General features: G+C 45.8%; 1 protein-coding gene across 4 annotated transcripts in view; it reads right to left on the bottom strand.

The window, feature by feature from the left end:
- Window positions 1-2,300: 2,300 nt before the first annotated feature.
- The window catches only part of VDR (vitamin D receptor), a 119,703-nt gene continuing 98,208 nt past the window's right edge, over window positions 2,301-23,795 (bottom strand). For all 4 annotated transcript variants that reach the window (XM_054012832.1, XM_054012836.1, XM_054012834.1 and 1 more), the window contains 6 exons: window positions 15,648-15,832; window positions 14,021-14,126; window positions 12,353-12,524; window positions 11,379-11,530; window positions 9,379-9,495; window positions 2,301-8,427 (listed from right to left, as the gene is read on the bottom strand). In XM_054012832.1, coding sequence (XP_053868807.1) covers window positions 8,168-8,427; window positions 9,379-9,495; window positions 11,379-11,530; window positions 12,353-12,524; window positions 14,021-14,126; window positions 15,648-15,832 — 992 coding nt within the window. In that variant the 3' untranslated portion in view covers window positions 2,301-8,167. The remainder of the gene's footprint in view (window positions 8,428-9,378; window positions 9,496-11,378; window positions 11,531-12,352; window positions 12,525-14,020; window positions 14,127-15,647; window positions 15,833-23,795) is intronic.

Genomic DNA, 23,795 nt, shown 5'->3' with positions numbered 1-23,795 from the left:
GAAGGGGAGGGAAAGTGCTACATATTTATGCCCAGATTAAGTGTTTAGCACCCACCAATCAGAGCCAGATTTAAGAGAGCTCAGCTGTTTGAGTCCTCCAAGTTCTCCAAAGGGCTCAGGACACAGCAGCTCCCCTTGCGATAGCAATGGGCAGATTTTCATAGCATTTCAGCATGTGTGCACACGGCTCTTTAGAAACTCAGCCCCTAGAGGTCAAGGGGATGAACACTGATCAGCAGTCAGGGTTTCTAAGGAATAAGGCTTGCTTTTTTTCCCACTGATTTTGAGGCCAGAAGGAACCATTTATGATCATATCTGACCTGCATAACACAGGCCAGAGAAAAGTAACAGAGGGTCCTATGGCACCTTTAAGACTAACAGAAGTATTGGGAACATACCCACGAAAGCTTAAGATCCTCACTTCTTCAGATGCAAGATGTCTTGCATCTGAAGAAGTGAGGATCTTACCCACAAAAGCTTATGCTCCCAATACTTCTGTTAGTCTTAAAGGTGCCACAGGACCCTCTGTTACTTTTTACAGATTCAGACTAACACGGCTACCCCTCTGATACTTGACAGGCCAGAGAGCCTCACACTGTTTGAGCCGGAGCATATCTTTTAGAAAGACATCCGATCTTGATTTAAAGACTTCACTGATGGAGAATCCACCACTTCTCCAGATAAATGTGTTCCAATGGCTGATTATTCTCTACTTAATTTATGCCTTATTTCTAGTCTAAACGCTTCAGTTCCAAACCACTACATCTCATTATGCCTTTGTCTGCTAGACTGAAAAACTCTCGGCTCCCCCCATCTCTTCCCCAGTAGACTGTGATCAAGTCACCTCTTAGGTAAACTGGATAGAGTAAGAGACTAAATAAGCTCCAAGACAGGTTTTCCAGACCATGAATAATTTTTGTAGCTCTCTTCTGAACTCCTTGCAATTTGTCAACATCCTTTTTGAAGTGTTGACAACGGAAGAGTATCTGGTAATGATCTCGGAAGTTACAAAATTAGGTCCCGCTTCTGCAACTGTGTCCCACTTAATCAGGGGCATAGTGAGAGAGTCAGACAGTAGCTGTTACATATTTGGTTTTTTTTAGTAAGAGGTTGTGAACCTACCCGAGAGGGCAGAGGACTTTTGCTGAGTGTGTGTGAGAGTGTGTGAGTGCACACAGAGGAGAGCAAGCAAGCAGAACATACAGAAGCGGAGAAAAAACCAAAACAGAAAGAGACGCAGAGGTTAAAAAAAAAACCCCGAGAAAGCCAAGCAGTAGCTGGTGAGCACAATGACACCCTGGAGAAAACTAGAGCACATGCTTTTGGGTCTGTTGGCTAAAGAGGCTAAGAAACTGCTCCCCTTGTTCCGAATACAGGAAGAACCAAGGACAGCTGGAGTTTGCACATTCCCTTTAAATAAACAAGACTGCATCAGAGAAAACACCGGCTCCATCAATTTCTACTTCCAACTGGAACAGCCGTAGGGCCCCGAATTCTGACTGGCTGCTCAGGTCGGAAAAAAAAAGGAGGCAACAATATCGGAGCTCATGAAATGCAACTGAAAAACTAGCTATTACTTGCAGTAAAACGATTCAACTCTCTGCTATTTGAGCAAAACAGCCATTGCGGCCAATTCGCTACATACCCCTGTAAAAGCCACTGGGTCGGGGCCGACGCAACCCATTAGGCGACCTAGGTGGTCGCCTAGGGCTCTACAATTTGGGGGGCGGCGATCGCAGCAGTATTTCAGTGGCGGGACCTTCCGCTGCCTGTGTGGGGGGCGGCATTTCGGGGCAGGACCTTCCGCCGCCCAGGGTGGCAGAAAAGCTGGCGGTGCTCCTGCATTGGGTTACATTCCGACTCCTTTTGTTCATGGTGTACTTTACCCAACAAGTGCTTGGTGGGCAGCTTGCAGAATTAGGTATTATGCTTTGGGAGCAAGGCCTCGTCTTCGCACAGAAGTTGCACCAATTTAAACTTGTGTGGATGCTCAAATTTAACTCTGGCTGTAGCTTTAATAAGCAAGGAATCAGTTGAAACTAGAGCTATTTAAGCTAGGCTTTAAATCAAATGAGCGCAGCTACGGAGGGTTTTGCACTTTTAAGGGATCAAAACCCTACACCTTTAGTTAAACTGATGCAACTGTATGTTGAGACCAGGACTAGTTTTTCCCTAGCTGTACTGGAGGTGAGAGGTGGCAGGACACTATCTGCAGTGTCGGAGTAGAGGCAGAACTATAAAGCATGGAATCACTGACTGCTTAAAAAGTCCCATAAAGATTCAAACCAGCTCCACTGAAATGAGCTTTTCACAACGCCATACATTTTATTGATAAGGCAACAGCATATTACAAATATGAAACAGCATCCAACTTCCTTTGTCATAGCATTAAAGCTCTGAAGTCAGGTTCACATTAATACACATGTATTCCAGCTTCTCTTTTTTGCCCATTAGGAAAAGCTCAAAGCATACAGAAGGGGGAGAGAGGAAGAGAAAGCAGCTGCCTCTATTCTTCCTCACTATAATTAAAATAGATTTCTTTTAAATCTTTATTTATAAAGTGCATTGCCTTACAATCTATATTACACAAGGCAACAAAACAGAGAGCTGTGTTTCACATTCAGAAATTTCACTTAAGTACTGTACACACTTGTTTTACACGCACAAATGGAAAAAAATCGTGCTTCTATCAGTTCAAAAGAGCAGCTTTGAATGATTTAAACACTTTATTTAAAATCCAATTTACAATAAAACATTTCCACTATATTAAATAGTTATTTACATTTTGACACTAAATTACTCAACAAAATTTGGCGCAATCATTCTGCAGATCTATAACTTACATTTTTGTTAACAGGATCAATATTAAAAAAAACAACAGCCACCTTTCCCCACCACCATAAAGAAATGTTTTCTTTTAACTAAGCCATTTATAGGATATTAAAATCAGAGCTCCCTATTTTCACCTAGTTGTCTATATGTTAAGTTTCTCCAGTCAAGCATTTACTTTAGTGCTAGTTTTTCCCAGTGGTGGTTCTTCACTGGTGTGTGCAATGGTTTCAGGAAAGAAAATGTGAGGTCTAGCGAACAGTCTAGAACAGCAAGACACTAAGGGAGATATTCAGCATGCACCCACCCGGGCATTCCCAGCACACCAATGCCCGGGCAACTGAGGATGCAAAGCTGGAGCTATTTGGGTAAAATACATCTGGAGCTGCTGAAAAGACTTAGTCATGAGGTGCAACGCATTTTATTTGTTTTTTAAAATTTAAGTTCTGACATTCTATTTTACTTGCAAGTTGTAGGGTATATTGAGCTTTGGCTGAAGGAGAACGCAAAGGGGGCTTGTGCATTTTCAAAACAGTTTCAATTACCGCCAGCCCCCCAAAAAACCTCAAAACTTTTTTGAACAAAAGTGGGTTTTTTTGGGTCAAAAAACATCTTTTCCAAACAACAAAAATGTGTCATTAAAAAAGATTCAGAGAATTTTTAGCAAGATATTGGACATTCTTCCATGGATCATTTTCTGGGATAGAAAAAAGAAATGTTTTCAAAAGCCTAATTCTTCAATAGTTTTGAAAACCTGAGGAGTTTCAAAGTAATAGCCAGGATTTTTTTCTTCCATTCTCCACTCAGCTCCCCTTTCCCATCGACATCCGCATTAGAGACACTGAAACAGAACCGCTCCAAGTCTAACCGAAGGGAACTTCTATGACAGGTGCAGTGTTTGTGCGGGATGCCCTTTAGGAGCTGTGGTTCTCCCTAAGGACGGGTTAGGATTGCTAGAGCACTGTGGTGCTATATTACTGGAAAGGCTCCCTCTTAGATAAAGGCTCCTTTATGGAGAGAAAGCTCCCATCAGTCAAAGATTTTCCTCTAGTGACACCTGCTTCACAGTTTAGCGAGTGGAACAAATACATACACCCAGAGGTCTCCAATCATTTATAGTGCTCTAGTTAAGCATGGTACTGTACTATGGGTCCAATGTGACAGCAAGAGTCCCTGCCCTGAACAGCTGACAGTCTAAAGGCACAAATGGGTACAATACAGGGTAAACTCCAAGAGGGGTGAGGTAGCTACAGCTGGAACACTTCCCACAACAACTGGCTTTGAGGAGAAAGCATTGATTGGGTGGGTTGATCTATGCAGCAGTATGACAACAAGGTGCAATGCCAACAGCGAGGGAAAGACGGAATGGCAGGGCCAGGGGAAGCTTGGAGGGTGCTTGTGGGGAGGTTAAAGGCAAAACAGGGGAGGAGATTTCAGCATGGGGCTGTGCAGAGATTGGAATGGGAGGATGAGGAACTTGGGAGGAAGCCAGTGAAGGAATTTGTGAAAGGGGCAGTTGTCTTGGAGCGGGATATTAAGTAGTCTTCCATCCCATCTGGCACCATCCTGTCCAGTGGCTGGTGAAGAGAAGGCTTTTATCCCCCTCCAGAACAGGAGAGTACCATATCATTTGGTTGCCAAAAGGATAGGCACAGAAGGAGCAAGCCAAAGTGAGAGGAGGAGGGGGCTTGCAATCAGGGTATGGCTGGTTGAGAGTTTTCTGAAGCAGTTTTTCCAAAGAAAATTGTGTTTTTGACTACGAAATTTCACATTTGCATCCTGGGGGAAATTTCAACTCTTCTGTTGCCAGTCAAACACTTTTTTGGATTTTTGAGGAAGAGTCAAAATTTTCCATGGGGAAATTTAAACTATTTTTAAAACAATGAAAAACTTCAGTACCCCCCCTCCCTCAATTTCCCAACCAGCTCTGAGTAAGAGACAGGATAAAAGGAGAAGCTTGAAAGTGGGGGAAGAAAAGGGACAACAGGCCCAAGGAGTGCGGGGTGAACAGTGCTAATTTTGCCTTAGAAGAGAACTAGCAGGGCTGAGGCAAGACGCACTGAAGGAGAAGAGTTGAGGTAGCAAAGAGCAAGTCCTCAGGGGGGTTGGATTTTCTCCAGACACACAGAGTGAGCAGGCCCAATGAGACAGCCAGTGTTGGAGGGGGGGACAGGACTGAGGAGCAGAACTGGGCATTCTGCAGGACACAATCACAGGGGGGTTACACACATACCGTGGAATCAAACAAAGGGAGAATCAACTGAGGTTAAAAGACCCACCACACAAGCATACAGATATATTCGATACAGCAACAAGACATCTATATTTAAGGCACTGATTTCAAGCAAAGGTGACAACAGTATTAAAGAACACAGTGATTTTCTCTGAGGAGGAGGAACTGCCATCCCACGGCTTCTCAAACAAGTGCAGAAACCAAGGAGGAGATCAATTCCTTGGATCTGAGTGAGGGATATTTCAGACTGGCAAGACTCAGGAACACAGACAGGGAAAAGGTTAACTGTGCTGTACATAAGCTCGAGGCACTTAACACTTGCAAAGGAGCTGCTTTCATTCTTGCTGTGCTAGCGACACCCAGCGGACACAAGAGAGATTGCAATCAAAGATAAAAGCGAAGCAGTCTCAGGATTTCTTGTATCAAAGGGGGAGCCGTGTTAGTCTGGATCTGTAAAAGCAGCAAAGAGTCCTGTGGCACCTTATAGACTAACAGACGTATTGGAGCATGATGAAGAAGTGGGTATTCACCCACGAAAGCTCATGCTCCAATACTACTGTTAGTCTATCAGGATTTATTTACCACAATATCTCCAGGGATTTACTTATCATTCCTACAGCCTTTTTCCACCCCGATGGAAGGAATTACTTTGGTTTCCCTTTGAAGAGTCTATATAGAGGCTTAAACATCTGTATTTCATAATGCTGTGTCCCAACATACCCTGTGCTGTACAGACATGCACTTGAACTATGCACTTTTAAAATGACATTCAAGTACTGAGATGCCTAAAAAGTAGATGACATGCCGGGGCTCTATGCCAATCTCAACTTCAGCTTTCTGGAACGTTTACTCAGTAAAGAGGTTTGCCTATTTATATTTAATCAAGACATTTTATTAAACATCATTATTTAGGGCTCCCTCTTGCAGAGCCATGGCAGCGAGCACAGCGGAGACCGTTGGCATTTCAGGCATAAGTCAATACACAGGAATCAGAGGAAAGGCATAATTTAAACAATAGAAATACCCTGATTTCACAGAACCCAGAAGAATATATTTGTGGAATCTGCAGGCTGAGTTTCTTCCAGAATTATGAAATAACTCTTCTTTTTTAAAAAAGGAAACATTTCTTCTTATTCCAAATCTCACAATCTGGGGGAATGCACTCTCCTACAATAAGTGCTTGGAGGTTTTGGCATATGGGATAAACTGTTTTAACACGAAAGGCCACTGGCAACTTCCTGAGAGCTGTATAGGGTTAACCAAAGTGCAACACAAACCTTCCCACATTAGTGCAAAAGACAGAGAAAGCAACACCATTGCCATGCTGTAGCCACCCAACACAGGAGCACGAACACAGAGCTTCACAGCCCAATTCTGATTCTTTAGCATTAGGAAAATGAGCAACTCATTTACAAAGGCGGCGGCAGCAGCTGCTAAAGATGCACATTAGCAGATGGAAAGTAATTTTCCTAGTACACAAAGCAGAACCTGACCCCAAACAGTCTCTGCACACCCAACAACTGACACACGAGGGACCGAACTAGAGGGATTTTCTTTGCTCTTGCGTCGTTTGGTTTTCCTTGGCTGGCAGATTTTTCTGCAATCTTTCTTGCCCTCTTAATAACACTTGATCTGCCGCTATTGGAGGCCCTGGAGTGGATACCTGCTTTTCTCCAAAATGGATGCTATCGCTAGCCCCTATCATTGCCTATGTTTTACAGGGACCCCTGACACAACAGAGTCGGTGTCCTGTAGTGCATTGAGAGCAGGACTCCTGCATAGCACAGGAAAACTCTGGAGAACTCAGGATGAAAGACTGGGTTCATCTCAGACCTTAATTGACTGTGATGCAATGCTATGCACAGCTTATTGGCTGCTTTGCCCCTTCCTTATTTCTTAGTTCTAAGAAACCAGGACTCCTCTTGTAAAGACTGAAATCTTGCTGCAAACAGGACATTTCAGGGCAGGAAGATGTGAGATTAATCCTTCCCCGCTTAATTCTTACTGAGTTATCCCAAGATATTGCACATTTAACAGGCTTGGCAAGTAATCTGTTAAGAAGCTATTTGATAACTGTCCAGCAGACACCAAGGCCCAGAAACCACCCCACTGGCCACCCCACAGGCTGAAAGGGATCTTTTGTTCCTAAGTGATTATCTGATGTCTCACCTCGACAGCTGGCAACATCAACATTGAAACAAAAATGGTACAGCGTGTTGATTAGCATGGATTTTCACGCTTTTAGCTATCCATCCTGGGAGCCCAAGAGACAGTCTTCACTCTATCACAGATCAAGGGGGAAACTGGCAGAGACCACTTCCAGTCTGGCTACCTCTCAGAGCAACTCAAGAGACTAGTAACTTTACAAATATCCCATTCATTCCTGTCACATTAACAGGGGGACACAGACCACAATGTGCCATTGCTTCTGAGATCTTCAGCTTCTACACAGAGGGCAAATGGAGATTTTTCTCAGAGATACAGGAATTGTTCTCCTCTAAGTACATTTTCCTATTTATTTTGAGACTAAGATATTTCTTTACTTTGCAGCCAGTTGTGGAGGGGGTGGGGGCATATGCTGGGATCATTCCGCTGGCTCTGGGGTGGAACGAGCCAGCAATTGTGTACCAACAGCACTTGGGCAGCAGGCTTTAGGAAGGGATAGGAGGAGTAACTAGAGAACTGTTCTCTCTCCACACACAGCATTAGGGGTTCATTGAAGCCCTGAATTCTATACTCACACATGAAATCTCAGTCATTTCCTCCCGACTAGTGGCCTGACATTTCAGTTTTTACTTTGTAAAACAAACCAAAAAAAGTGGTGGTTTCAAGAAGGCCCCAATCTGAAGGCAGCCTTGAAACAGCCATGAAGGGATATGTGAGTTGGTTACAGAAGAAAGGCAAGTGGAAAAGCCACTCGCTGGGAAAAATGCCGCTCTGCAGCAAGCCAACCCAGGTGACTGAAGATGTGCAGAAAACACAGTCCTCTCCAGTAGTGTGAAACTAAACTGTGTCTCTATACAAACCCTGGTGAAGGGTCACACCCCTCCGCTCACCAGGCTGACTTATCCCTTTATTTCTGGCTGTGCTGTCCTGCCTCCGAAGTCAGGAGATTTCATTGCCAAAAACCTCAAGGACCAGCGGGGTGAGCTGCATGCTGTGCTCTGGCTTGAAGGAAAGGCAGCGGTACTGTTTGGAATGCTCCTCATTCAGGCTCCGCAGGTCTGCCAGCTTCTGGATCATCTTGGCATAGAGCAAGCGGTTGCCCGGGGGAGGGTGTTTGCACAGAATGTAGGTCTGCAGGACTTCGGAAAGGCGGTCTTGGAGGGACTCCACCAGAGAAGTGTCCTGCACACCAGGGCGGTCTAGAAATCAAAGCAAACAATTCATGTCATGTGAAAGGTTTAGCTGGTTAGTACTGTCAGGATCGTCTAAGCATAATCCTGCTTCAGTGTGGGGGGACGACCTCTCCAGGCCCCTTCCAGCCCGACGTTTCCATCATTTCTTGCTATCACCTCTTCTTTATTTAAAAGAATGCAGGATGCACACCTCTGCCAGGCTCTAGGCGTCTGATCGTTACTGCCACATGTCAGACTCAGCTGCATTACATCATCATTTCAACAGAAACAACCAGCCAGACACCCAGTGAAAACTCCTTTCCCCTCCCTCAGTTAGGAACCTCAAACAGAGGTTTTTGGCAGCATGCCACTAAATTGGGTGCTATTTCAGACCAAAGAGGGGAGCAAGTTCCAGAATCACAGAGCCCTCACATGGAATGCCCTGTCAGCTGCCCCCTCTCTTTTATAAGAGGGGGAGCCAGCTTGGGTGCCCCCTGCTGATAGCCGCTGTGGCAGTATGGCACAAGGAGAGAAGCGATCCCTCACGCAGGCCAGTCCCAGGTCATATAGGGCTTCAAAGGATAGAACTGACACCTTCAAATCCACAGGAAAACCGATAGGCGGCCAGCGCAGATCCCAGAGCACTGCTGTCATACTCCCAGCGAGATGCACCACTCAATAAGGGAGTCACTGTTCTGCACTGGCATCAGTCTCCGAATGGTTTTAAGGTGTAGCCCCACACACAGCACCTTGGCAAACCATCTTTGATTCTAGGTCTCTTGCTCTCTGGCTCGGCAGTGGCTGTGAGGGCTGAGGTGCCTTCCTTGGGCTTGGATCAGGCTCCTATAGACGGCTGGTGGTTAGCTTTATAGGCCCTGGCTAAGGGCAGCAGCCCCACTTCCTCGCTATAGTTAAAAACAGCTATTGGTTATTGGCTCTGAGCATGGAACATGCAGACAGACATCAAGTTTCTCTTACCAGGGGAAAGGATGCAGATGCCCATCAGGAGCACATGCTCCTCTTCATGAAGGTTCAACTTCTTTAAGCCAATCTGAAATTTCACAAGTGGTTCTAGCAGTTCCAGGCTGTGACCAGCTAAAAGACAAAACACAGAACACGCTCCAGAACAGTCCTTTCTACCTCTAGGAAATCAGATCTCCTAAAAGTCAACTGCTAAGTGAAAACAAAGCCAGAGATATCAAGGATATCTGCAACCGGGTCCCTTCAACGCAGAGAGTTTGGTCAATGGGAGAGGAGCTAATAAGTGGTTGAAAATTTATCAGTTCCAAATTCTAGTTCTCATGAAGCAATTAAGTGTTTGTCATACAGCTCTAATTACACCGGAGTGTGGTTACTCTAATCATGGGACCTCCTTCACTCCTCCCACAGCTTTATCAATGCACCTCATTTCGAAACCTACAACCCTCCCTATATCTTATTTCTGGGCCTCTCTCCTGCAGAGACTTGCTAAATGGTAAGACTTTGGAGCAGGGACCTTGTCTTTATACCATCTAAAGCATCTTAGCATGCTGCTGGTGCTATGCACATTAAAAGTAAGTAATTTTAGGAGCTAGGAGAAGGAACCATTGGCGCTTGAGGATCTTGGAAAGTGCAGTATTCTGATTCCTAGTTAGCCGATTTGCAAAAGGAGAGTGTGTGGGTTTACAACAGTGCTAGACAGTCATTTTATTCAAGTGCCACATTTGTGTGCACACTGGCTCAGCTTTCCAATGATTTTTGCAAATAGATCATTTCCAAGCATTTACTATTGTAACAGTAACAGGTTGTTTTAAGCCAGCTGCTCTTGAAACAGGAATCTCCCAAGTGTAGTAAACAAAGGACAGCAGCAGGGACTGCATTGCTGGAAGCTCAGATTTCAAGGCCAAATTGATCTGGGGTAAGTGGCTGGTCTCTTGGGACTGGGAGCAACCTGATGTGGGGTGATTTTTGGTTTAAGAGTTTTTTTTTTTTTAATCACAAAGTTTAGTTTGCCTGGGTGGCAAGACAGACTGGAGAGTCTGAGGGGACTGTCTGTGACTCCATGGTAAGACTGGTACAGTGATCCAGGAGTTCACATTTGTTATTGGCTTGGTGAAAGCTAATTATAGAACACACCACTGGTTTGAGGTGCCTGTCCTGTTTTCTGACAGTCTGGCCTGAGGTAGACACTCACAGCCGTGAGCCACTCCAGATAGCGTGACAAAGGCTTTATTGGATAGACTAAGGATCCCTCTATCAGATATATTCTCTTTGCATAGGTACTTCTAGACCAGCAGTTCTCAAACTGTGGGTCGGGACCCCAAAGTGGGTCACGACCAAGTTTTAATGGGGTTGCCAGGGCTGGCTTAGACTTGCTGGGGCCCGGTGCCAAAGCTAAAGCCCAAGGGCTTCAGCCCTGGGCGGCAGGGCTCAGGTTACAGGAGCCTGGCTTGGGACTGAAGCCTTTGGGCTTTGGCTTTGCCCCCCTGGCCGCACCGCTTCCGCAGCTCCCATTGGCCGGGAACAACGAACCACAGCCACTGGGAGCTGCGGGTGGCCGTGCAAATGTAAACAAAGTGTCTGGTGGCCTGCCAGTGGATTGCCCTGACGGGCTGTGTGCGGCCGGTGGGCCGCAGGTTGCCCACCAGGGTACTAATGGGTATTATTTTCAGATGACTAGTTAGGCTGTTAAATGTATGAGCCCCACGGGGCTCAAGTTGAATGTAAGGGGTGTGAGGGCCTTGTGCTAGGGCTCTGCTCAGGGATGAATTACATGGCAGTACCAATCCCCGCTAACATCACCTTAACTTTGCATTCCTTGAATTGGTGCGGATCTCAATTTGCATCCGCAAAGTGGTATTAAATTATATTAAATGCAAAACTCTATGTTAAGTGTGGGGAAATCAGATCCAGACAAATGTATTAACCTTCAACAAGCAACAAAGCTGCCATGGACCCATGCCATGCTTTGGATACGGGAGTAGCCAGAGCTAATTTACCTTGGGTAACGTCATTGATTTGGTACTTGAATTCATTGCCTCCACATGACCATGCCATATCCTCCAAGGAAAACGACTGGTTTGAACGAAGCATAATGATTTCAATGGCGCTGGACTTCAATAAGGCAATCTGGTCCTCTGCCGTCAGATCCCTGAACATTGGAAGGGAGGGGGCGACAATAATCAGTGAGACTTCAAGTAAATCTAACATCAGCCCTCCAGTTAGCTCGGCAATGGATCCGCAACCAAATACCAGCCATACAGATAATGTCTTCTGGCTCACCTCCAAGAGCAGCCTTTTTGGACTACAGAAATACAGAAGAAGTAGAATAAAAGTCCAAAATTCCCGTTGGTGGGTCATTTGGAAATTAAATGAACTTAAACTTAAACTGCAGATACTGCAGTTCACCCAGGATGAAATGCTTAAGGGAGTTAGAGTCAGGAAAAGGGACCTTGTATAGCTTTTTTTGTAACCTGGAATTAGTCTCTCTCACTTGCAATATCCCCTTAGAATTGTGAAAACAACAACTTCCCCTATTGTCATTCCTATTTGAAAAGTTTGTATTTTTTTGTGTTTCTCACAGAAATGATGACCATCTTTTAAAAAATTATTTGTGTTGCAGTAGCACCTATGAGTTCTGGTCATAGACGCTAGGCGCTGTACAGAAGCAGAACAAAAAGGCTCACACATTCTTAAAGTTAGACATGTGCTTAAGTGGTGTGCTGGATTAGGGCCGTTGTGGATAAGGCTAGGGAAGCAACAGGAAGAGAAGAGTCAGTGATGGCTTCAGCGGAGGTGGTGCTGAGCTGTAGAAGGATCAAGAAAGAAGAACGCTTGAGCTTAAGGCAGCAGTAGAGATGAGACAAGTTTAGGAAAATGAACAAGCAGCATAAAGCAGGAAAGACACAGAGTGATTTCAACCAAAAATCAAAGCAACGCCTGCCAAAACTTCTGGGAACAAACCCATCCTTACCTGAACCCTGGGATCATTTTTGCAAAGCCAATCACTTTCTGAATGCTGTAGCTGACAAGGTCAGCCAGGTGAGGTAGCATGGAGAGGTGCGAGAGGTTAATGTCCATGGGAGGGCTTTCGTCAGAGTCCTCATTCAGTGCCATGTTGGAGAACATTCTATGCTCTGTAGACTCTGTGGAGGGGAAAGAGGTTGATATTTATCTTGGCTGCATGGTTTCCCCATGATAGGAAGTTTGTTCTTCAGGATAAAAATCAACCAACAGGAGAGAGTCAAAATAAATAACTGCACAACCAGAACATTTGTATCCCAGGCCATGGGCACCACCTGCACCTTGCCCTCAGGGGGCTTAGGCTAGGGAATATTTTAGCAAAAATAAGAGAGAAGAAGAGTATGCAACAATCTGTGTTTGAGTGAGCTGACTCACGCTACAGGGATCTCAGCTGTCCTTGGAAAAGGAGCTTCCAGGAGCCGCTGTGGCACAATTAGGAGAATTTGGCAATCAAAGCAACACTAAAGCTCTGTTTATTTTGAAAAATCTGCCTTGCATTCACCCACATCTCTTACCTGGCACGGTCATGATCTGCCTCCCAGCAGTCTATATCCCCACCTTGCCTAGTAACTCACATCACCCCATTGCACCCCACACCCAGGCGCCAATATCCCCTGTGTTCTAATCCCCCTGCTCCCTGATACCACCCCTGCAACTATTTACCCCAGCCAGTCTTCTGCTCCCTGCTCTTCCCTCACCCCATTCCCCAGCTGTTTACTTATGTGCTATCCTCTCCCTACTTCATCCCACAGCTCCCCCCTGTTCAACAAAGCCATATACCTACAGCAAATCCTTCCCAGTGAGGCCTCCATGGGTTCCTCTCCATCCCTGGCTTTCTCTCCATCCGGTCTCCACCTAAAGCAAACCCCCTCCCATGGTGGTCTCCTGGTCTCTGTAGCATCCCAATCAACCACCCCGCCTCTGAACCAGGTTCTCTCTTGCTCTCTAAAATCTGCAGCACCATTGGACTGGCGTAGCTTGGAGCAGAAATGCACAGTAGTTAACGCAAAGGTATTTGCTTGAGGGTTTGCTCAGGCGATGCCCGGTAGAGCAGCTGTCCTCTGCCATTACCTAGTCCCTCCTAGCCACACAGCCCTCCAGGCAGAGTTGCTGCTTCAGGTTTGGTGCAAGAGGGGATACCTCTGATACTCAAGTCCCCTCCCTCTGAGGGATTGTGGCCACTTGAGCTGTTTCCCTACTCCTTTCACCCCGCACTCTGCGCCAGCAAGCGGCAGAGAAGACTGGGCCTTACGTCAGTGCTCAAGGATCTGGGCTCCTTAGGAGATGTTACAGCGTTGTGTTGCACTGGAAGCCAAATGTGGAATTAGGCCATGATCCAACAAAACATTTAACACACTTAACTTTAAACACATGAGCAATCCCCCTGGACTTCAATGGGACTATGCATGTGCTTACTGTTAGGTATATATTTAAATGTTTGGCAGGGTTGTGGGGGAAGGGGTTTCATTTCTTAAATGAAGGACACGAAGAGTCAGAACTGACAAACTGTGTCAAAATAACCGTTATTTAAAAAAACCACAAATTGCTTAAATCCCTAGTCTGACTTATCCGTGTGACTATCACTTGTAGGGGAGTAATCCAGTAGCACGTATAATACCTGGAGAACAGCTGAAGGTATCTGAGGAGTCTTCTGATGAGGAGCCATGCGTTAGCACCGACGACGATCTAGTTATTCTTTTGCTTGAGTTGGCTCTCACCGGAGGCTGGAACAGAATGCAGGGACTGATTATACCTCTGAGAAAGTGGGTTGACAAAGGAACACTGCATTTTTCTTTATTCTCTGTGTCCTCCCAGGTAGAGGGGCACACTTCTTAAACATAGTCCTGGCCAAGGATAAGGGTGCAATCCAGTGGACTATAGGATTTTGGGGGAGAATTTCCAAAAGTGTTGGTCTACCTCTGCTTCCATTTATTTTGATGGGTGCTGAGTGTTTTTGGAAACTTCACCCTAGGTCTTTTCCTATCTCTATTAGATTGCTCAGATTATTCCTGGCTGACGCTGGACTGCTTCCTACGATACTCCGTCCAACAAGTAAAATGTCATCAGGTTTTCCTCCACCACCACCATCACGGGAAAGGGCAGGTTAGTCAATTGTTCCTGGGATGGTAAGTTGTCATGACAATGTTGTAAGGCTGATTTAGAAGTATTTTAAAATTCACTACCAATAGTTTCAACCATGTGTCCTCTTTTGCACTGGGACATTACTTTCTAATTCTATTTTGTTGTGAATCTTCTGGGTTTAAGACACATTAATATAATTCTTTAATTAAAATTACCTAGTAATTGTGTTAGAGATCTCAAAACTAACAGGGTAGATACATTAGGAATATTAGTAACTTAGGTTTAGGTTTTTCTTCCAATTTTAAGCTACTAGTGTTCCACTTCCTGGCCCAGATCTTTGGTTGTGTGAATCAGCCTATCAATGAAGCACTTTTCAAGGGGCGGCACTCGAGGATTATTTGTTGTTGTTGTTTTTTTTGCTTCGGTGGCAGCACTCCGGCCTCCCCTATTTTTTTTTTTTTTGCTTGGGGTGGCAAAAAAGCTGGAGCCCGCTCTGGTTCCAGAGTCCTTGTGTACCACCGAGGAATTTGACTAATTCAATACACATGTAGGCTCTGATTTGACCTATAGTACTTCTCTCATGTATGGCAACTGGAATGGATTCATACATTTTAAGGTCAGAGCTTAGGGGATCATTGTGATCTAGTCTGATCCATAGGCGCTGACTCCGTGAGTGCTCCGGAGCTGGAGCTCCCACGGGGAAAAATTAGAGGGTGCTCTACACCCACTGGCAGCCAAGCTCCCCCAGCCCCTGCTTCATCTCCTCCTCCCTCCCTGAGTGCACTATGTCCCTGCTCCTCTGCCTACCTCCCAGCGCTTCCCACCTGCCCGCCGCCAAACACCTGTTTGGCAGCGTTAGCACGCTTGGGGTGGGGGAGGGAGAAGGGGGAAGAGGGCAGGAGGAGCAGGAATGTGGTGTGCTCAATGGAGGAGGCAGGGCTGGGGCAGGGATTTGGGGAAGGAGTGGGAATAGGGGCAGGGAGGGGGCGGAGTTGGCACTGGGTCATGGTATGGAAGAGGTAGACACTACAGTACTACTTTAGCTTATCTATTAGAATTATGGCAGTGCTTTCTACCACCACCAGAGGGCCTCCTAGTAACATCAAACGGGAAGTCTTCTGCACAAAAGAGCTAAGGGAGAGAAAGCAGGTCCTGGAACATACTCGGAACTGGGTGAAGTCAGAGTAGGTTGGGTCATAAGTTTTGCGATGGGCCTCGAGAAGAATGTCAATGACTTTCTGCTGCTCCTCTGATAATTTGGGCTTCATGCTCTCTTTAAGAGCCTCTTCCTCCTTCCGCTTCGTTATCATCTCTCTCTTCCTCTGGACCTCCTCATCTGTCAGAATGACTGTTTACAAACATGTGGTAAGGGGAAGAGAATTAACACGAGTCAAAAATCAACATCCTGGAATTATCTACAAATACCTACAAACTAGGTAAAACCAAAAGTCATTGCAGTAGATTACTCTGGAGCTCACTTCTGAGACAATACCCTGTCCCTTTCGTATTGCTACTTAATAATTAAACCTGTATTTTCTCCCTCTTGTTTTAAATCTTCTGAATTAGCAAGTCACCGCTTCCTGCTGCTATTTAAAGCCTGATTCAGCAATGTCACATCTCCCATAATCCTAGGAAAGCATTTGATCCAATGTTTGATGGAATGAGAAAGAAAGAGGTGAGAAATTTTGGCATCACCATACATGTTCTAGATTCCAGCCTTGCAGCTTGTTGCATGTGGGTGAACTTCTGTGGAGAGCCCCCAAAAAGTCTGCAGACTGCCTTGCTCAGACCCAAAGAGGTTGGTCCATTAAAATATATCACCTCACCCACCTTGTCTCTTTGCTCACTCAAGGCCTAGATCCTGCAATTGATATTAAGAACATAAGAACAGCCATACTGGGTCAGAACAATGGCCCATCTAGCCCAGTATCCTGTCTTCTAAAAATGGTCAGTGCCAGATACTTCAGAGGAAATGAATAGAACAGGGCAATTTTGAGTGATCGATTCCAGTCATCCAGTCCCAGCTCCTGGCAGTTGGAAGTTTAGGGACACCTGGAGCCTGGGATGCATCCCGGACCATTTTGGCTAATAGCCATTGATGGTTTTCATTAACTTATCTTTTTGGAACCAAGTTATACCTTTTGGCCATCACAACCTTACATGGAAATGAGTTCCACAGGTTGACCCTGTGTTATGTGAAGATAAGTACTTCCTTTTGTTTGAAACCAGGAGCTCCTGCCGCTCGGCCCGCCAGAGCTTGCAGCCCCACCCTCTTACCACACGGCTCCGAGCGGGAGGACCTCAGGCCCCACCCGAGCCACGCCGCTGCAGCGCTGTCCAGGGCAGTTCCTGGACGCGGCACGCTGAGGCGCCGGGGGATGGGGGAAGGCAGAGGCGGGGGGGAGCCTCCAACATTCTCGTGGGGGCCCCTGTGGGGCCCAAGGCAAATTGCCCCACTTGTCCCCCTCCTCCCCCCGGGCAGCCCTGGTACCCAGCCCCTTTCTCAGGCAGAACGCCATGCTCCATGCTGGCTGTGACAGCCCTGTGCGGGGGGCACTCTAGTAGAATGGGTCATCTCCTGCTGCATGGAACTTTGAGCAGGGGAGGAAGTATCAGATTGAACGTCCTGTGTGTGTGCTGAATGCCCCCCTTGATCATAGGAGAATTCAGTCTGTAACTCACTACCAGACAAGGAAGTTCAAGAGGCCATCATTAGGAAAAAGCCCAAGATGTTCAGTGATAAGAGCTGATTTCACATACTGTTTACATCCTAACCATTTAGGAAGATGCCAAGTATACTAAAGAGGAACTAGAGCCCTTTTTGCAAGTCTTCAACACCCCTACATTTTGGTCCTTGCATTTTCAGAAGACAGCAACAAACTGCTCCACATTCTTGTGAAATTAACATTTTAAAGGAATTGAGTGGGAAAAAGTGACTTAATAAACAAAGTACAGTAAATCTTTTTCGCACGTACAATGTAAGTTTTTCCATTTCTTTTTCCCCACCCCCAAAATGTCTCATCAGGTTTCACTTCTGTGCTTTATTGCATCATCAAAACTCCTGAAGAGAATTCTAGACTTGTAATTAAAATGCCCCATGCATTACTCTGAACAGTGTATATTCCACAGGCGTGGTAGCATGCAAAAGGCAGATTCTCAATCCCTCTTTGAAAACACTGACAATTTACAGCAGGGGTGGCCAACCTGAGCCTGAGAAGGAGCCAGAATTTACCAACGTACATTGCCAAAGAGCCACAGTAATACGTCAGCAGCCCCCCATCAGTGTCCCCACCCCCCCGCTCCCACCCCCCCAGCAGCCCTGCCGATCAGCGCCTCCCTCTCACTCCCCCATCTCCCAATCAGCTGTTTTGTGGAGTGCAGGAGTCTTAGGGGGGAGGGGAGTGAGGGCATGGCAAACTTAGGGGAGGGGTGGATTGGGCCAGGGCCTGTGGCAGAGCCAGGGGTTGAGCAGTGAGCCCCCCGGCACATTGGAAAGTTGGCGCCTGTAGCTCCAGCCCCAGAGTTGGTGCCTATACAAGGCATGTGAAGAGCCGCATGTGGCTCCGCAGCCACAGGATTTACAGTTTCATGGTCAGGAAGGGTTTGCATTACACTCTGCAGATACTGTTGTTCAGAGAAGTGGCAGCATTTCCTTCTCTGATTGCATAGATTGATTTGGGCAAGCGTGCACAGTTCAGTTACAGTGTACATAGCAATATTTGTTCAGCAAAAGCTACCTGAATCTGCTATGAACATAGGCTATGCCCTGCTCACAGTTAAATTTACTATTAGTAAACAGCAGCAGTTTTTATGGGATTTTTTTAAAATGAATAGTCAAGTATAGGCTTAAAACTCTCTAATCAGAATGAGGAGGGTTCCTAAAGGACTCATCTCTATATACTTAGGCCTTGATTCAGCAAGGCAGTAAGCACACGCTTAGTTTTACACGCATCTTTTAGCGAGACCGACGCATGAACTGAAGTGATTTTGCGGATTTGGGGCCTTCGTACAGATCAGGATTCTACACTATGAATGAAGAGTCACAGCTACTTTGGCAAACAAAAGTCAATCACCATTTTTTCTGATCACTGATCTTTAAACCCATTACTGGTCCCTCAACCAAATAGTGCTTTTTTGGCTCTGGTCTAGGATTGATCTTAACAATTTCCAGGACTTAAACCAGTGTACTTTGCCCTGGCCGAAAACAAAGGAACATTATGTTTGAGATTCTAGCTTCACAAAACTCAGGAAATTCAAGTAATTGTTCTTCCATTGACCATAGCTTGTCCCCTTTCCACAAATGTATATTACCATTCAGAATATTAGTTTTGCCATCTCAGTACTATGTATGGACAGTACTGGTTTCTAGCTATCAAACACACTTGCCTAGATTTCAACATACAGGTTGAGACATTCTGTACCCCAAAGCATCACCCTATTATCCCCATATTTACCATGGTGACATAATTAGATGTTTTGTGCAAAGTATGCCTTGTAAGGGATCATTCTAAAAGTCTTGCTCTGTTGAATATTAATAGCCTGTTGGATTGTATGTGCTGTTCTTGGATCTGAAGTTATGAATACTGACTATGTACCAGTACACCTCTACCCTGATATAATGCGACCCGCTATAACACAAATTCTGATATAATGCGGTAAAGCAGTGCTCCGGGGGGGTGGGGCTGTGCACTCCGGCGGATCAAAGCAAGTTCGATATAATGCGGTTTCACCTATAATGCGGTAAGATTTTTTGGCTCCCGAGGACAGCGTTATATCGAGGAAGAGGTGTATTTCAAATGTGTTTGCTCCTGGGGTGACACCCACAAGGTAGTTTACATCCAGTCTAGCCAGCACATAGTGGATGAACCATTCAAGGTCATGGCCCATTAAGAAACACAATAGGTCATGGAAGAAGCTAATCCCCGACCTGATGGACTTTCCTGTGAAAGTTCTAGCCAGGATATGGGTAATGGCCCCTGCTGTAACTCATCAAAGCACGCAAGGGCATGTGAGCAACTTATGTGACACTGGACTCCATCTTATGCCTGTACTTTTCCACTAACTGTGCTGGGGGTTTGTTTGGGACAATGAAGTTCCCTCCACATGGAAGAAGCTATAAAAGGGGGAAGTGACATCATTATGGGGACTCACTCCCCCCTACAACTCAACACCTGGAAATACCTTAGGAACAAAGACTGACGTGGTCCCAGGCTGGAGGGATTTCTAGCCTGTGTATGGAAGACTGGTGGACTATTTGTACCATAAGGGTGCGACACCGCTTGATTCAAATCCTGTCTAGTGTATAGAATTTAGATTGCAATTTGTTTTATTTCTTAGGTAACCAAGTTTGATCTGTACGCTATTATTTATAATCACTTACATTCTCTTTCTGTAGTTAATACATCCGTTTTATATTTTTTACCTAAAACAGTGTGTTGTTTGAAGTGCAAAGGGAAATCTGCACAGGAACAAGGGAACATGGCCCTCTCCACACTGAAGGAGGGACGGACTGGGAAATAAACTTACACTGGTCAGGCTTTTGAGTAGGGCAAGACAGTATAGCTCTGGGGTCCTAGGCCAGAGAACTGGGGTGGGACTTGGCTGGAGCCTCCACAGGCGCCAGCTTCCTCCAGGCCCCAGAGGTGCTCAAAACCCTGCCCCAGGCCCCACCCCTTCCCCTAAACCTCCACCCCTGCCCCACCTCTTCCAGTTCCACCCCAGGCCCCGCCCCCACCCCACCTCTTTGCACTCAGTTCCACCCCTCCCCCGAGCACACCCCGTTCCCACTCCTATCCCTCCCTTCCAGTGCCTCGTGCATGCCCTGAAACAGCTGATTGTGGCAGGCGGGAGGTGCTGGGAGGGAGGGGGAAAGAGTTGAACGGAGGGGCCAATGGCGGGTGGGGGGGTACTATGGGGGAGGGAGGAGCTGGCTGCTGGTGGGTGCTATTCCCCCGCCCCGTGAGTGCTCCCGTCCTGGAGCACCTACGGAGTTGGTGCCTATGGGAGCCTCTCTATTGTCGGCTCATGAGTGGCTAGGAGAAGCATTCATGTAACTGCAGCTGGGTGTCCCTGTCTCTGTATGGCTGTGTAAGTGCAAGACCTGGAGAGGACCTCAGCTTGTCACAGCCTCACAGTGTGTGTGTGTGTGGGGCCCAGATTGGTATGCCAGAGGGCTCAGCCGTACCCCTGTTCCAGGTTGCACCCCAGGGAAGTCCATCACACACGTCTGCAGCCACACAGAAGCATCAGCTCTTGAATACTTGGTCCCATACAGCGCATGTAGAACAAGAGATTTTCTAAATCCTTACATGCCTTGCTATTTCTAAATAAAATCTTTGCAAAAATGTCTATGGGCCCAATCCTGCAATGTGCTTAACATCTTCAACTGTCCCTGAAGTCAGTGGGAGTTGAGGGTGCTCAGCACCTGTAGTATCAGGCTCCGACTGAAACCCAAATTTTCCCATAGAGAACAAGGAGAGGGTTAGGTTTATAGCTGGGTTTTCAAAGAGCTCAGCACCTGAGCAAAAGGAGCTGCTGAGTGCAGAGTACTTTTGAAAGGGTACGTCTACACTACCCACCGGATCGGTGGGTAGCGAGCGATCTATCGGGGATCGATTTATCGCATGTAGTGTAAACGCAATAAATCAATCCCCGATCGCTCTCCCGTCGACTGCTGAACTCCAGCTTGGCGAGAGGTGGAAGCAAAGTTGACGGGTGAGCGGCGGCCGTCGATCCTGTGCCGTGAGGACGCGAAGTAAGTATTCTAAGTCAATCTAAGGTCTTGGCTACACTTGCGGATTCACAGTGGAGTCGCGCCACCAGCTCTGTGAGAGAGTGCCCTCTCGCAGCGCTGCAAGTACTCCACCTCTCTGAGGGGAATAGCTTGCAGCGCTGTGAGCGAGCGTGCAGCGCTGCAGGCGCTGATTACACTGGTGCTTTACAGCGCTGCGCTCAGGGGGGGTGTTTTTTCACACCCCTGAGCGCAGCAAGTGCAGCGCTGTGAATTGCCAGTGTAGCCAAGGCCCTAAGATAGATCGACTTCAGCTACACTATTCTCATAGCAGAAGTTGCGGATCTTAGATCGATTCCCCCCGTGTAGACCAGGCCAAAGTCTGGCAACTTATTTAGGTGCCTAAATTGGAAATGAGCTGTTTTGAAAATCTAGCTTCAATGGTGGGTGCTGAGTTTCTTTTCAAAATCTCGTTCTTACAGTTGTTCTTAAGCTATGAGTGAGTCATTCTGGTAAAGCATTGACCACACACCCCTTTCCGCATTTGGAGAGTTGTTGTTTGGTGTCTATACGTGCTACCACAAAGCAATCAGGACTGGGACCTCAGTGTCTTATGTGCTGCAGAAACACATAGGCCCTGCCATAAAAATCTTATAGGCCAACTAAAAAGAGGCCCCACAGAATTCCACGAAGATTTCTCCAGATAATTTACTTTTGGGGTGAGAACAAGCACAAGCTACTTCAGCTCAAATGGTACCTTTATTAAAAAGCTCCAAGCACCTGAAAAGTATAACCAGTTGAAGAGCTTTAAAACCATAACTACATTGCTTTTATCACAAGATTATAATAAACCCTGTGGCATAAGCAGCATAGAGATTTTATCATCTTATTTTATCTTTTGATAGAGATTAGGATAGCAACCACAGGTGTTTTTTTTTCCATCTATACTTAAACCCAAAGCCAAACAGTCATAGACAGGTACTGTTTTAATACATCGATATAACTCAGCAAAGCAAATACACCTTGAAGGGTAGGTAATAAACCCTAAATATAGCAAAAAAGAATTTCACATTCGTTATGACATTAATAGTCTTTTAACCTCTCATTAACAAATTAAAAAAAAGATTTATCTTATGACTGGAGGCTTTTTGCCGACATTAGGTTGCAGGAAAACTCCACGTTGGTAGGTTAAGGTGGAGTTTGGAATGAAAGGTTTGGCAAGAAAAAGAAGCAATACACTTGATGTAGCTGTACTCCGAGGTAATGTAAGGTACAATAGCAGTGCTATGTAGCCTTCAGTTATAGCCTCAGGGTTTAGCCGCTGGTATTTTTCCAATACCTTTTTTGAAGTTGCATAACACTCTACATGCCTCAAAATGATTTAAAATCTAGGAGGCAGCTAACTGAACATTTCAGGCCAGAGGGTTACACTAGCGATTAGAATACTACTATTAGTTCTCAAGGGATATGTTTTTGTAAAATCATTTTTTATGGTTTTTTACAAATTAACCTGAATAAAAGAGGCTGACAATTACAAATTCACCTTTAATATGCAGCCTTCAATAGCACTGTGAGGACTGCTACATTTTAATGGAAAACTGCTAAAGAATTAGCAGGGGATGGGGCTTTAGGACTAGTAGATGCATTGGTAGAATCAGATATCCGCAAATATAAAGAAATAAAAGTAGGAGGCAAAGTTAAGATCTCCTGAGACAAACAAGCTTTTGGGGGGCTGTGAATCTTTACTCTTCAATATTAAATTACAATTACACAGTTTGCTTTGGTTAGCAGGTAGAAGATCTAGAAAACAGAAACATCAAGCCAAGCTAAACAAAAGCTTTGTCCTCAACTACAGATGTGCAGTGAAGACAGAAAACGGAGATTGCTATCATACTGTAAAAATCCTAGTAGAGACAAAGCACAGGTAGGTTTTGTTTCAATGTAGCTTTTCCGCGTCAGCCCCATATGAGGGGGGCATGAGGTAGACAGCTCTCTCAACAAAGATGCACAACTTTTCTGCAGTGAACATTAGCCTAGGATTTAAAAGGTGTGAGAGAATGTGTTAGCTAGTGTGTTTTATGCTGCTTTGTCCACACTAGCGTTTTAGAACATGCTAGCTAACACCTTTAAATCCTAGTGGAGATCAACCAAAAGGTAGCCCAAATCAAGGGGTGTACTTTGAAATGTGGGCCTATGCTACCTAGACCTCTGCATGTTCATTATCAGCCTGCAAAGTCATGACACTCATCAGGAGAGAGAGAGAGAGAGATCGAGAGAGAGATCTTTCGAGACAATGCAAGCCAGTGAGTGGTAGTAAAATTAAAATGATCACCACTCACAGTTATGGGTGAAATGATTAACAGGGTAGGTAGGTGCTTAACAGTGCTAGATAATGAGATTAGGAGGACAGTGGGCAAGGTTACCATGTAACACTCACAAAAACATTCTTAAGAGGGAAAACAGATACTTAGGGGAGCATGGGAATGGGTATTCAGATGCACTCAGAGAAGCTATATGTGCCCCAGGGGAAAATGCTCATGGAGCAATGGCAAGGAATCACACCCTTTTACAAGGAAAGGGA

This window comes from Malaclemys terrapin, chromosome 23, assembly GCF_027887155.1.
Source record: "Malaclemys terrapin pileata isolate rMalTer1 chromosome 23, rMalTer1.hap1, whole genome shotgun sequence".
Lineage (NCBI taxonomy): Eukaryota > Metazoa > Chordata > Testudines > Emydidae > Malaclemys > Malaclemys terrapin.
This window is presented reverse-complemented; position numbering and strand designations above follow the sequence as displayed.